We start from the raw sequence: 13,934 nt of genomic DNA, 5'->3' as shown, positions 1-13,934 counted from the left end.
ACTGAAGCTCCTGACCTGTATCTGCATGATTTTATGCACTGCACTGCTGCCACATGATTGGCTGATTAGATAATCACATGGATGATTGTTGGTGCCAGATGGGCTGGTTTGAGTATTTCTGTAACTGCTGATCTCCTGGGATTTTCACACACAAGTCTCTAGAATTTACTCTGAATGGTGCCAAAAACAAAAAACATCCAGTGAGTGGCTGTTCTGCAGCTGGAAACACCTTGTTGATGAGAGAGGTCAACAGAGAATGGCCAGACTGGTTCGAACTGACAAAGTCTACGGTAACTCAGATAACCGCTCTGTACAGTTGTGGTGAGAGTAGTTGCTGAGATGCGTGTTGGTGCTGTTTTGGAGGCACAAGGGGGACCTACACAATATTAGGCAGGTGGTTTTAATGTTGTGGCTGATTGGTGTATATTTAATAGATGTCATTGTGCAAAAATACAATAAATTCGGCAATTCTAATTCACTAAATACTGTACGTAATAGAAAAAACAACAATTTGTTTGTCATGAGTAATTTATGCAATCATGCAGAGTAATACCTAAATAATGGAAACAGGCCATTAGGATATGTGCTTTTTATAAACCCACTGAAGTTCAACAACAGTAAAAAGTATTTACAGTACACTGACAGCTAATAACCTGAGACACAGGTAAAGTGCGGTGATTGGTTGGAAAAGACTTCTGGGGACCTCAGTTCCATTTTTGTGCTTGAGTGCTGGCAGAAAATGTCCATCCACATCATATACTCTAGATACTATGACTTGATTAAGTGTTATAAATTTAATCTAAAAACCTTTATCATCACATTATGGCTTAAAGTTAGTGAATATTCCAACATATCTTAAAAAAATTATCTTGATTAGGAAATAATTTCAAGGCACCATTCTACAGTATATAGCATCCAAAAACAGAGATGGTGCACTTTCAATGGATTGTACAGGGTGTGTCAGTTCACTATGCAAGTATACATTAATCTTTAAATATTATTCAGGTGCTTTTTTGTTATTATGGATTAACTGTGCTTCTACAAATTCTTTCTGAAATCAGAATCCTTACAGGCTTTTTAGATTCAATATATGCTCTTCATTTGCTGTGCCTTTGTCATGGTTCCCACTGAGAAGAGTCTCTGGCCATTTTCCTGTCCACACTGACTGTGCAAGTAGATCCACTTTTGATACACCAAGCTTGAGCCATTCTGAGGGCCGCCTGCAAGAAGACAAATGTTCTGACACGAAGACAACTTTAATTAAAAAAAGTGAAGTTATGGAAAGTTATGAGGACTCGTAGCTACTAACCTACTTCTCAGAGTTCCACTTAAGTTCTTTTGGGCCCTCTCTGACCCAACTACGATTCCAACTTCAGAGCCAAAGAGCCTGGCCCAATGCAGCTCACCTAAGGATTTATCTTCCTGAGGTCTTGGTGAAGATCCTGGCATCTGACTATTTTCCATTCTGGTGTCTTCTTCCTCTTCCCTAAGTGTACTCTCAGAACAGCTGACCGCTATTCCACAATCTGTGGTGGGTGTCTGATTGAGCCAATGCCCATCGGTGACTCTTTTACTGGAAATGTCACCCTGACCTAAAGGGCTCTTGTGGTTCTTCTGGATCAAGCTCATCTGAAGGATCTGAGCTGACTGGGAAAGAAGCAGATGGGGCAAGGGTACTCTCTGTTTTTGCTTCTGCTTACCTTGAAGGTGAGGTTCAGATGGCAGATGGAGATCAAATGGCACCAAGGAGAGTGGCTGCAACAAGAGGAGCAGCTCCTGGAACAATGGCCTGTACGTTGGCCCCTGGGCCAGAGCCAGGAAACCCCATTGGTGATAGTGTTCCATCACAGCATCTTGGAAAGAGATGAGTATAGAATGAGGAATGAAGCATTCCAATGCATTGTATCTTCTCTGAATATTACTTACCTACACAAGTGTATAAATGACGTATCCAGAATTCCAGAGCTCGCAAGCTAAAGAGCAATATGTTTATTAGCTAATTGAATTGTTGTAACAGAACCTTTACACATGTGCTCAGCATTTGACATACTTTAGCAGATCCATGATGAAGACATTGAGCCTCATGCTGTTACTTGATAATTGGGAACATTTCTTTACCACAGATAATAAGCTGTCAGGCATTCGGGTAGATGAGCCTGAGAAGAGAGATATGTTGTCAATCTTAAAACTACAATGTTTATGAGCTTTGGGACATAATCAAAATAAAGACCTCTACCTTGAATTTCCATTAAATTTGATTGGTTCCCACAGACCTGGTCGGGCGGTGGCCTCTATGACATTCCATAGTTTGTTGCGATGCTGTCCAATGATCAGGTCCAATTTATAGGCTTTCAGACCATCTTGAAGAATGTTCTGGATTGCGGGGCAGAGCTGTTTGAGGACGAGTTGGCTGATACTGGTGCACAGTGAACTGTTCTCAAGTCTGATCTGAAAAAAAAAGATATATATTATTGAGACTTCATATATATCGAAAATGAAACCACATGTCTGAATGTAGAACAATTGCACCCACCAGTCAAATTAGGACCCTTGGGTTACATTTAAAATTTCTGTTATGTTCAGTGATACATTTTTCCCAAAAATTTCACCCCAATATTCATGTTACATAAAGAAGCATTAATGAATTTTTGTTGCCTCTTGGGACTACCTTTACTTCTGGATCTCGTCTTGAGCGAAAATGCGCTATTATCAGATCCACTGCCAAACTCACACCTTTCAACATTCCTTGAGAAAAACAGAAAATGATGGGTGGAAGAGATGAAAAAGTGAGTGGGTGAGAGTGAAGATTAGAAAGGTAGAATTGAAATGGCATATTCTACTTAACAACGGGGTTTCAGGACCCCTCAACATCCAAATTGACAAATGACTTTGCTAAGGAATAAACACATGTATAAATATTTACACAATGTTTGTATTACATTTTAAGTGCTGCAGTTGTGGGTCATTTATGACCATTTGTGGACAGTAGTATGCACATTTGTGCTCACAAACATGCAGAGTGCTTTAACCAATCCAATGCAGTGCGAGTTAAAAGTAGGTCACATTTTCCCCTTCAGGGAAGCGGAGGCAATGCTTCAGACATCCACTCTGTATCTTTTTCTCTATGAACATACAGAAAATTTCTGCCTTTGTAAATGACAGTCTGAGTGGACAGAATTGTACTTCTCTTTTTCGAATTGTTTAATTTCTGCATTTGCCATGTCTGTGCAGTACATGTTACTGGAGAAATCTCATTAATGTTATAGCCATGTTCACATACATGTCTGTCACCATGCAAATCTTGAACACATTTCTATACTAAGTCACCATAACAGAGCATTACACACTGGCAATTGAATAATAATCTTCATGTTAAAATGTAGGGTGAAAAAATTAAGAGAATAGTCATGTAAAAATGTATGCAGAATTTGAATACTTAGCATCTAACTTCTCTTGTGCAGAAGATCAAGTGAGAGAACTTCTGAAGTGGCTTCTGGAGAAAGCCAGAACAATTCATGGGGTCTATCAGCCATGGAGGAGGAGTCAACATGATGACATTCCCTCATAACACCTGCAGGGTTGAAGGAGTGCACATCAGAAGTTGAATTTGTGACATTATTATCAAGACATACACATAATTTAACTAAATTAGTGGAAACAATAACTTGAGATTTCTAGACACCCACAAGGTGACCTCTTTGGCCCAAAGAAATGGTGGACGTTGGTGTCGAGTTCTTCCTTGGTGCAGACCTGTGAAGCACCTTCAAAAGGCCACAAGGATCTTTGTTCAGTGCTGGGTAAAGAGATGAGAGAAGTGATAGAAGTCAAGGAGGTAACAGAGGAAATGGCAGGGGAGGAATCTTGATGGGAAGGGTCTGAGGCATACTGAGGGACCGTAGCCAACAGCTCTTTTCTGATAGCTGGTGTAATCTGAACAAGGGGCACCTGGTCTGGAAGATTATACAGAGGAGAAGCTTGTTTTTTTCCAGTCCAATTATATTTTTGATTTGGGTTTGTGTGCCTTGCGCAGGCCTTTGGACTCTCCTCTGTGTGCTCTATGCTTTCAAGACTTCTTGCTCTCACTGGGCTCATATGTGGACTTCTGTTCATCAACTCTAGGTTTTGGTGAATTTGCCCCAACAGTGTGCTGGTTTGGGTACATTGAGGGTGACCGTGGGGCAAAATTGGACTTGATGTGCATGTGGAACAAGAGTCTGAGCTGGTGGCTGCCAGGTGGATTGAAGAGAAACTCCCAAGAGGTGAGGGTGGCATATGGTGTGAATGTCCCTTGCTTTTGCAAGTAGCTTTGGATGGACCAGGCTTGCTGTACTTGTTGCTAATGTACTGATTAAGAAGGGATCCAAGTGCCTTGCTCTGTTGTTTGCCTGAGGGTACTTGGAGTACAAAAGGTTGGATGGGGAGAGAGGCGGGCCTTTGTGCTTTTGTGTAGCGCACAACCTCTATTGATGAAGCACAAGCACCTATATAGACACAAGAACAAGTTTAGCAAAGTTTGTCAGACAGGGAGTACTTAATTGGGAGTACTTGTGGTTACCCTACAAAACCAAGATGTTTGCTTTGGTTTTAAAGAGGTTTAATGAATGCTAAATATTAGATTTTGGATAAGTTTCTTACCCTCTGGATTGGATTGATTACCACTGTCATCACTCAGGGAATATTCTGTCATCTTTTTATTGTGTTTAGGGTTGAAAGACACAGTGTTTTGGTCTGAAGCATCCTCTTTCTGGATGAAGTGTGAGCCCGAAGGACCCTCTGTGCTGTTTTTCACAGAGGATGAATCTCCATTTACCTTCTTACGTTGGGCAATTTCTGCAAATGAGGTGGCATGTTGCCTGTATATAGGTGAAGCTAAGTCTGTGTCTAAATGGCTGGGACAGCTCTTTTGTAGGGCTCCCTGCTTTGATAAGTAAGAGCATTTCTGGCTGTCAATCCAGCTTTGAGACTGAGGAGTCTTGATGTAATTACAGCTATCATGTTCTGAGACTCTTGTAGCAGAGTAATGTGTTTTTGCATATGCCATTCTCTCTTTTGTTCCCTTAGATTGCTCTCTGGTTGCTCGTCTAGTGTTCTTCACCTCAATGTGCCCATCACCCTGGAAAAAGGGCATGTCAGGTCAATTGGACAAAACTTTCAAAATGCTGAAACCATTTTCAGTTCAAAGGACCTTTTACTTTGAAAATATATCTAGCCTAGATCCAGTTTCACTATTTTGAATATCAGTAGATTTAGATAAATAAATGCAGACAAATATAACTGACTGTTTAAAAACATCAAAATCAAATTCCACCCTATTTAATTTCTTAATATGCATTCCTGGTTTTGTTATTCTAAAAAAAAAGTTTGTATGCAAAAAAATGTAATTTCATCAAAAGTTCTTTGTCAAAATGTAACAACTCGCTCTAACTATGAAATTACTTTCCATTTCAGTTGATGTCACCAAGTCCTCTTATTTTTCAGCCCCTCCCCTCCAACCACCTGTCATATTGAGACAACTTTTCACAATCCAGTCAAATTCCCAATGGATTATGTAATGTCCCATACTACTGTACATATTTTTTTTCTTTTTGAATATACTGTTTATTCTGAAATATGTTTTATGGAAGTATTGTAAATAGAGTTGCAAATGCCATTTCATGTTTAGTTAAGTATATGTTAAATATTGGTCTCTTAATAAAAAAAAAAGTAAATCTCTAATGTAAATCTAAGATCTAATTGAATTCTAATCTAAGGCTATGGTATGGTCATGGATTAAATACCTGATGTTCACATTGGTCAACCTTTGGCCTCTCCTTTTCCTCTCCCTCTGACTGTCCGAAGAGGAAATATTCAGAGTGTGGAGAACAGCTTCCCTGGCTGTGAGTCTCAGAGAAACTGGTTAAAGAGGACCAAGCTGGGCTGGGTGAAGACTGGGATGATAGGTCACACGTAACCAGTTTATAGTAATTCTGGGTGGAACCTGTCAGCCGTGCCTGACTCTGCAGACACATGGTGAGGTCTGCATTTTCCATTGATGAAAAGCCATCAGAGTCAAGTGGATAGATGTTGCAGTTTGGATCAACGTTGTGAGATGACCAGCTGTGTATAGGGTTGGAATCATCTTGTGACATTGTACCTGATTCATGAACAGGACTATCTAGGTTAAGTGGAGTTGCAGGAACCGCATTGTTGGTTTTGTTGTAGATGGCACTGAAATTAACCAATACTCCATCAGAGCTGTTACAGGAAGAGTCAGTGAAATAGTCTGTTGGGTTTTGAGCAAAAAATTCACAATCCAAGAGGTTTTCAGTTTGAGCACACCTATTATCAGGTTCCTCAAGAGTATGCTTGCTATAGTCTTCATCACCCCAATCTTGCTCATCACAATCCATTAATATAAGGGTTCCTTTGCTATCCCTACGATCCTGACAACATGAATCTGATTTGCTTCCTTGTTCTTTATGTTCTTTGGCTTTGCTAAAAGGGATCATGTCACAGCTTAAAATCTTCTGGCTGAACAAAGAACCACCAGTCTTGGATTTGATGGTAAAAGGTTCAGAAAATTCGGTAGAGTATCCTGTGGCCATATTTTGCGCCAAATTGAACTTTCCTTGTAGTTGTAAGGATGACCCCTCATGGTACTTGTGCAAGTTGTCTCCATCTGAATCTTCATCTTCCTCATCCTCAATCAGCTCAGATTCAGGAATGAAAATGTTTTGCCATCTGGGAGTACCTCTGCAGTGCGACGGCTCTTTTATTCTTTGAGGACTGGTTAATGGTGTGTTCTCTGACAAACTAAAGAAGCGTTGGAGATTTGGGAATGACTCATATCCTCTGGAATTTCTGTCTGCTGTTTTTGTAGAACTTGACATGCAGTTGTGGCTTAGACTGCAATAGTCGAGTGCTTCCCTGGGGAGATCTCCCCTCTCAGGTAAGGATATACTATGGGTAAGATTCGGAGTATGTGGCCGTCTGGGTGCCTGTACAGAGTTATATAGTTGCCACCCAACAGACTGGCTATAAATTGGGCAGATGTGGCACACAATCAGAGTCGCTCCTGACTTTGGAGAGACATCCATTTTCTAAACACCAGCACATGAAAGCATCAGTCCTTGCAAGACAGGCTTGTTAAGTGACATAAACAGATCCTACAGTGTGAATACAAAGCTCAGCAGAAGCTCAGATATCTGCCTTTTCATTACTGAAAGACAGGATAAAAAAAGAAAAAAGCATTTAGTGGACTAGCTATGATAATATCATAATAAAAAATCATGGCATTCATACTGATTTTAAAACCGTGTTTTCAGTACAAACCAACCCATCGATGACACACACATTTAACCTTGATCAAAACAGGGACTTATTACTGACTTATGTTGTTCTTAAATAAAGCTAATTATTACCTAACCCTACAATTTTCAGCATTATTTGAAACTTCAGGAACACTTCAGGATTTTTCTGTAATTTTGGCCTGAAAAGATAATTTTCTTAATCAGTATTTTTGTCTTGTTTTCCAGTAAACATATCTATACTTGCATTAGATATTATTACTTGTTTTCAAAGAATATTTCTTTAATTAAATTAATTTTCTAGCTTGAAGTATCAAACTACCAAATCTTGTTGTATTTACACCTAAAATAAGATAAATAAAACGTCAGTACAAGTGTTTTAAGAATGTTTAGATTTTTTTTTTATCAGAAAACAAGACAAAAATACAGGTAACGAAAATATTTTTTTGCAGTGTAGATCAGTAACACAATTATTTTAAAGACACTAAGAATTTTGTTTGTCATTTTAGTATTAGTATGCTTAGTTACTAGTAAAATAGGACCCTACAGTCAGGCTGTTAGCAAGGGCAACTGCATCAACTCACCCAGCCGTGAAGCTCCATCAATCCAAGAGGCAGCACACAGTCACTCTCACTCTGTCTGCACAGTAACTGGAGCAAACACGCCACATGACCACAAACTCATGCTCTATATACACTGAGCACAAACCTAAGCAAAGGAAAAGAAATAAAAACAAAAAATGAAAAGAAATGGGTGAAGTCCTTCTTTTAGTTCCTCTTTAGTCACACTTCTTTCTGTTCAGCACTCCTCATGGCTTATGTGTTCCTCTTACCTCTCTTCTCCCCTAGTACAGTGGTTCTGAGCCCCACTCTGTCCAATAGCAACAGCATCACAGAGCCCACTGAGCATGCTCAGTGCTTTGTTGTTGAGGGATCATATTTGAGGGGATGGCAGATTTGCCTCTGCTCTCAGCATGGGGGGGGAACTGAACACTGTCTCACACTAAGAAGAGAGCTTGGAACAGGAAATTGAGATAGTACTCAGTAAGAAACTAATGTTTAAAATTATAGAGATCACTTGCATGGAAAAAATTATGGAAGAAGCACAATATTCAAGAGAGCCTATTTTTAGAGGGCCTTAATATTCAAGGTGCTGTTGAGCATCAGCAGTGGCTTTTAAAAATGTCATTGTTTTCATTCAATTTTATCGAAATAAGCAGAAAGGATGCTGACCCTGTTTACATTCTGTATTAAGATATTTTCCAGGTGATCTGATCACAAGTGGACAGCATTAAATGCAGGTGTAAATGGCACCTACATGTTTTGTGACTGGATCACTCAAACTCACATTCTGAGGTGGTCAAAAACGCATGTCACCACATCTCATTTGCAGTGTAAACACACATCCTGATGTGTCCCTGATAACAGTAAAGAAGTTTTAAATCAACTGTTGTGCTTTTTATATTTGCCTGTTACATGCGGCTTCAATAGAAAATAATTGCTCAATATGAATATTTGGAAAAGCACACAGAAATGCATTAGACTTCACAGAACTACTTCAGTATGTCTGATATCAACAGGAAGTGACATAGATGAGAAGCATGCATATATAAAGTTCACTTAAAACCGGTACTCTACTAAAATGACTGAGAATTCTGCTTGAAACATCATGTTTGTGCTTACATTAAAATGTACATTTATCTGGAAGAAACTTTCATAGCTTTTTTTAATGCTTTATCAACATGCAGTAACACAGCAACGCTACAACACGTTACATATCTGAATGTTAAAATAGTGAATAATGGTTAAAATTCCACAAACACATATACTGGGCTGCTAATTCAGCTTCAAAACCTATAGTTGAGTCCATTTTTTAATAATCATATCAAAATGCATTACACTGATAAACTATAGGAAATATATTATTCTTTTGGTAGAAGATCCACAGGAGCCCCAAACTTCAGTTGTCTCTGCTAAGCCCCCCGCACATCCTAGTGAATTCAATGGTATATAATGAAAAAACCAAACAGCTGCCACAGTAATCAACGTTTTTGTGGTTGTCCCCATCCATCCCCACTTCATTCAAGTCACAAGGCAACAGACTCTTGCCCTTATTGGAATCTGGATGTAATCTAACAAACATCTGTTGTAGGCATTGCAAAAGGAAAGGTTGCTAAATCCCCTAATCTAGCTGCCTCTGTTTTTCTCTTCGACAACACAACAGCTCATACAGTATATTTATATTCATTGCTATAAGCTTGCACATGAAAAACTACAACAAGCTCATCAGATTATTCATCAAAATGCCTTTGCTGTTAATCGACTGACCTAATAAAAGGAGGCAGGTCTGTTATGTGGACAGCAGAGAAAAAACAATGCTAAATGCATATTAGAAAATGCAACTAACCATATATTGTGCATTATGATAATTATTAATAAATAAATAAATAAATAGTGTTTTACATTTTTAAAGGGAGAAGAAAACCATTCTTATATCTTTTGTCGATGACGTCAAAGGCAGTGCAGCCAATCAAACTCACAAACACATCTGTCACTTGGTTTAGACTTATACACTAGCTAAATTAGGCAGATGCCAACATGCACAAGTTAGTTGATATCAACTCATTTACGAAAACCATGAACAAAACTATACATATTAAATGAAAATGATGCAGACTACATTAAATTATTAGCTGAAATTATTGAAATTTAATTTGGAATGAAATTATAATTTTTTACAGATAGTTATAATAATAACTAACTGGGCAGTGAATAGATTTGTCTGCACATAATGCTTTTTTTTTAATGGTTGACTAAGGTATATCAGGGTCAAAGCCGGAGCTGCATTAGGACAAGTGGCTTGGTAACGGCATGTTACTCAGACTTCCTGTACATTTTGATTTTCTCTGCACTCATGTAGAACACATTGACAAATCAGATCACTTTAGGAGGCACAGTTGAATCTAGGACATCGCAGCATCATTATGGAGCCTCATCTTTCTTCTAGTGAAAGTCTTGGAGTAGTTTTGTTTTGATATTAACAAAGGAAAATTAATTACAATACATTTTCAGTGTTCTCAACACTGTCATGCTGGTCAGTCCTTGAACAACTGTACGTGCTATTGTGCTTGGGAATTTTCCTTCAACGAAAATACAACTATTTTATGCTTGTCATCGGTTTATGTTAGAGTAGCCCTCGATGATTATCTCCTAGACTTAAACAAATCTGTTAAAATGGCTCATCCCACAAATGCCTTGAGCTCAATACATTTATTATTACGAATACTATGTAGATACATTTTATCTGGCATTTAGTAAAATAACTGTATGAATGCAATAAAAATCCAAAAAGGTTTTCTCAAAATTAATTGATCAAATTTATCATTAATCAAGGCACATTTGCATCTTTGTACAAAACATGACAAAATAAAATAATGTTGAATCACAGCACATCAACGTTGACAACCATTTCCAATGTTCATAAAAACAAAACACATAAACAAACAAACAAACAAACAAAAAAGATTCACAAAAATCGTGTCTTAAATTAAAGGAACGTGAAATCTGTTTGTGTAGATCTCATTAATGTCGCATCAACTTCTGTTTGGCACAGTGTTTACAGACGAACATTACGTTTTGCACACAATTAAATATTTAAAATTCAGTATGTCCTCTGGTCTTACTACAACTGCATGGATGGTTTGTTATTATTGTTGTGTATTTGTAAATGTGTACATGTGTGTTTTTAATACTACATTACAAAAACCTCTCAAGTGACATCATTTTCAGCTCCTAATCACATAAAAACCTTCTCATTGATTCAAAGCATCACAGCCTCTTCACTCCACAGCCTCACTTAACTCTTATGTGAAATATTTTTCAAAGTTTATTTAAATATTACTTGAAATACCCTATGATGAAACACTATTTAACCAGTGTTTACCCTGGTTCTTAAAAACCCCATGAAATGGCTTGATGGGCGCAGTATTCTGTCCTTATTGACGTATTGCCAACTGAATAAGGAAGTTTGGGCTGGACATATCAAATGGTTCATAACTACTACTTCTTTTTTTTTTTTTTTTTTAAAAGCAAATAGGCTTTCATATCATCACAACTATTAACCATGATATGCTTCTTGCTGGTCCATTCTGGTGGGAAAAAACATTCTCATTCTGGACAGCATTTGATTGGATAAAAATCTGTGAAGTGCAGCAAGAAAATTTTTAGCCATATTTTTGGTATCACTATTTTTGCTCCATTATCTCGGAAGAGAAAGACTGTACATTTTAAATGTGTATATCTGATAAAAGGTACTTTTGTAAATATTTAGGAGTACACTAGCATATATTGTAGGTGATGTTTCACCAATGCCAAAAGTGAAATCAAGCTTGATGGCAAGTCATCTCTGGGGCTCCTCAAAGATGGTTCGGTACGTCTGGGGTGTGCTGTCAGCCACCGGTGTCTCAGTGTGGGGGAAGAGAGTGGATCTGGTCTTAACTGGTATACGCAGGAAGCGTCCTGAGGTGACCAGGTCTCCATAACCACGAGCGTGAGAAAAGGCATAACCAGATCGACGAGTGCTGACTCGTCGCCGTGGAAATCGGCGAGGAGGAGGTGGAGGCAGAGCTTTGGCTTGTCTGACCTTATGCCGTACCTGAAGAGAGGAATTATGGGGGGGGGGGGGGGGGGGGGGTGATAATTGGAAAGGAAGGAAAAATAGGGAGAAATTCACTAAGAATTAATTGAGCCTGTAGAAAGTGTTGTTTTAGCACCAGATTCACTTAATGAATAATGCAAATTAGGAAATGCATGCCACATTTCCCCATCTTGCAGGCCGGTACTGAGTGCTAGGTTGCAAAGAATGTAAAAGACTATGACAATCCGGCATAATTTACTGGGACTAGTATCACCCCACCACTGTAACACAGAAACCCCAAGTTTCTGAAAGGAAAACTTTTTAGAGGAACTACATTCTGAAAGAGACGTTTCCCTCTTGCATTCGCACCTGCAAAATACCCCTGATGACGTAATGTAGTGTCGACCATTTTTCTTCTGACGTTGTTTGCACACTCAATGCAGTAACAACAGAAACAACAACACCACTTGATCGGAGCTACGCTTTTGTTAGGGCTGTTGTACACAAGCTGCGTCTGCAGGTTACAGTAAATAGTCGCATGAGCTGCGCTGTGCTGCATCCCTGAAGTCACAGTGAGTGGAGAGATGAGGAACACATTCCTTATATAAATTAGAATTATTTTACATTATTAAGTTTTTAATAGTTCTCAATTATCCAGTCTCGATAAACATATTATTTATGTCCGTTATCACAGGAAAATCTCATTGTAGTCCTACAGAAATCACTTTATTTTCTGTATAGTGCTGCAACTGTCACAGAGATGCGATGAAAATTCAAAGTGTGTCTCCCATTGAAGTCACGCAGCAGCTCTGCTAACCCCTCACAAACACAAAATATGTGAAACAGTCAGTATTCTTTGGATTCTTTGTTGGTTTTATGTCATTTCTGAAAATGGAATTGGAAAATTTGTGCAATCCTCTGAATAACAGGCTAGCAGCTACAAGTTTTTTTTACTCGTCGACTCTTCACGTTTCTTATTGCTTTGTGTGTCATACATGTTTAACAAATCACAGGCTTCAGCCCCTCCCACAGTCCATCTTCTCCCAAAAAGTACCTACCCCAGATTAGGAGCTAAAAAAGTGCCTCTTTTAACTTCTAAGAGGAACTACAGTTCCTCAAGTGCGAAATCGACAAAAAGTGAGTAGTTCCTCAAAAAGTACCCAAAACAGGCCTCAGTTCCTGGAGTGGGAAAGGGCCTTGAGTTCCAACACCTGAATCACATTTTTAAAACGTCGGAAGTTATTTGCACCAGGCCAATAGCACTGACTTCTGTGAATGAATGAAGCACAATCTATAATAAGCCTAAATTTACACAGAAAGGAGGTGTGCACTAAAAAGAATATACTAAATTGCCTAATTTAAATAAGCTTGGTGCAATGCTTAACCAGCGAAATAGTGTCTGGTTAAACTAGATTGCAGGTTAGTAAAATAATTCTGCCCAATATCATTTGTTTCAAACGAACAAGAGGTAAAGGAGAATGAAGCAGAATGAGGCTTTTAATATTGTACAAAATGAGTCATTTATTTATGAGATTATGACCCCAGTGGTTTTGGATTCCAGAAATAACTGTGACATTACGCCTCAGTGTGCTGCTCTTTTGCAGGGAAGAAGATCTGACACTGCCATCCTGCTAAGTACTGGCACAATGCCTGAGACAGTTTCTATCCGGTTTGAGGGCAGAAGTGTCATAAATAGTAAACATGTAGTAAGTAAAAGGAGTCCACAAAGCCCATCAAAAGCTATAAAACCTGGTATTGTTAGGAAAAAAGCACATAAACTTCATCCGTAGCAGTATGAGGTTTTGATACAAAAGAACCGAAACTAGCTGCAAACTTGCAGCAAATTTGCAGCTTGTTATTTTCACATGCAAATGAGCTTTTGATTCGCTGCAAATATATGGCAGAAGTTTGCAGCTCTTCGCCGGTAGTGGTGAACCACCGGCAAAATTTTGGCAACAATTGACAATTTGCCGCAAGTTTTTATGCTTATTAGAGTATCGTGTTGTTAGCTTA

At 38.6% G+C, this 13,934-nt stretch overlaps 2 protein-coding genes across 7 annotated transcripts in view; both read right to left on the bottom strand.

The window, feature by feature from the left end:
• Window positions 1-409: 409 nt before the first annotated feature.
• Window positions 410-8,181, bottom strand: LOC127433938 (AP-4 complex accessory subunit RUSC2). 6 transcript variants are annotated; one of them, XM_051686317.1, is made up of 12 exons: window positions 8,119-8,181; window positions 7,871-7,994; window positions 5,778-7,079; window positions 4,636-5,113; window positions 3,687-4,481; window positions 3,449-3,571; window positions 2,669-2,745; window positions 2,274-2,448; window positions 2,051-2,156; window positions 1,927-1,973; window positions 1,310-1,853; window positions 410-1,220 (listed from the first exon to the last, which is right to left on the bottom strand). In XM_051686317.1, exons 2-12 carry the CDS (start codon window positions 7,886-7,888, stop codon window positions 1,067-1,069), a joined length of 3,819 nt encoding a protein of 1,272 aa, XP_051542277.1. In that variant the 5' UTR covers window positions 7,889-7,994; window positions 8,119-8,181; the 3' UTR covers window positions 410-1,066. The 6 variants fall into 6 exon arrangements, with proteins under 6 accessions (XP_051542277.1, XP_051542278.1, XP_051542281.1 ...); XM_051686318.1 differs by having other exon boundaries at window positions 5,778-7,198; window positions 7,871-8,134; XM_051686321.1 differs by having other exon boundaries at window positions 410-1,239; window positions 7,871-8,134.
• Window positions 8,182-10,058: 1,877 nt separating this feature from the next.
• atp8b5b (ATPase phospholipid transporting 8B5b) overlaps window positions 10,059-13,934 on the bottom strand; it is a 28,289-nt gene continuing 24,413 nt past the window's right edge. The window contains exon 28 of the mRNA XM_051686254.1: window positions 10,059-11,939. Coding sequence (XP_051542214.1) covers window positions 11,685-11,939 — 255 coding nt within the window. The 3' untranslated portion in view covers window positions 10,059-11,684. The remainder of the gene's footprint in view (window positions 11,940-13,934) is intronic.

Source organism: Myxocyprinus asiaticus, chromosome 43 (assembly GCF_019703515.2).
Source record: "Myxocyprinus asiaticus isolate MX2 ecotype Aquarium Trade chromosome 43, UBuf_Myxa_2, whole genome shotgun sequence".
NCBI classification, from domain to species: domain Eukaryota; kingdom Metazoa; phylum Chordata; class Actinopteri; order Cypriniformes; family Catostomidae; genus Myxocyprinus; species Myxocyprinus asiaticus.
Note: the sequence above shows the minus strand (reverse complement) of the source record. Positions and strands in the feature narration are given on the sequence as shown.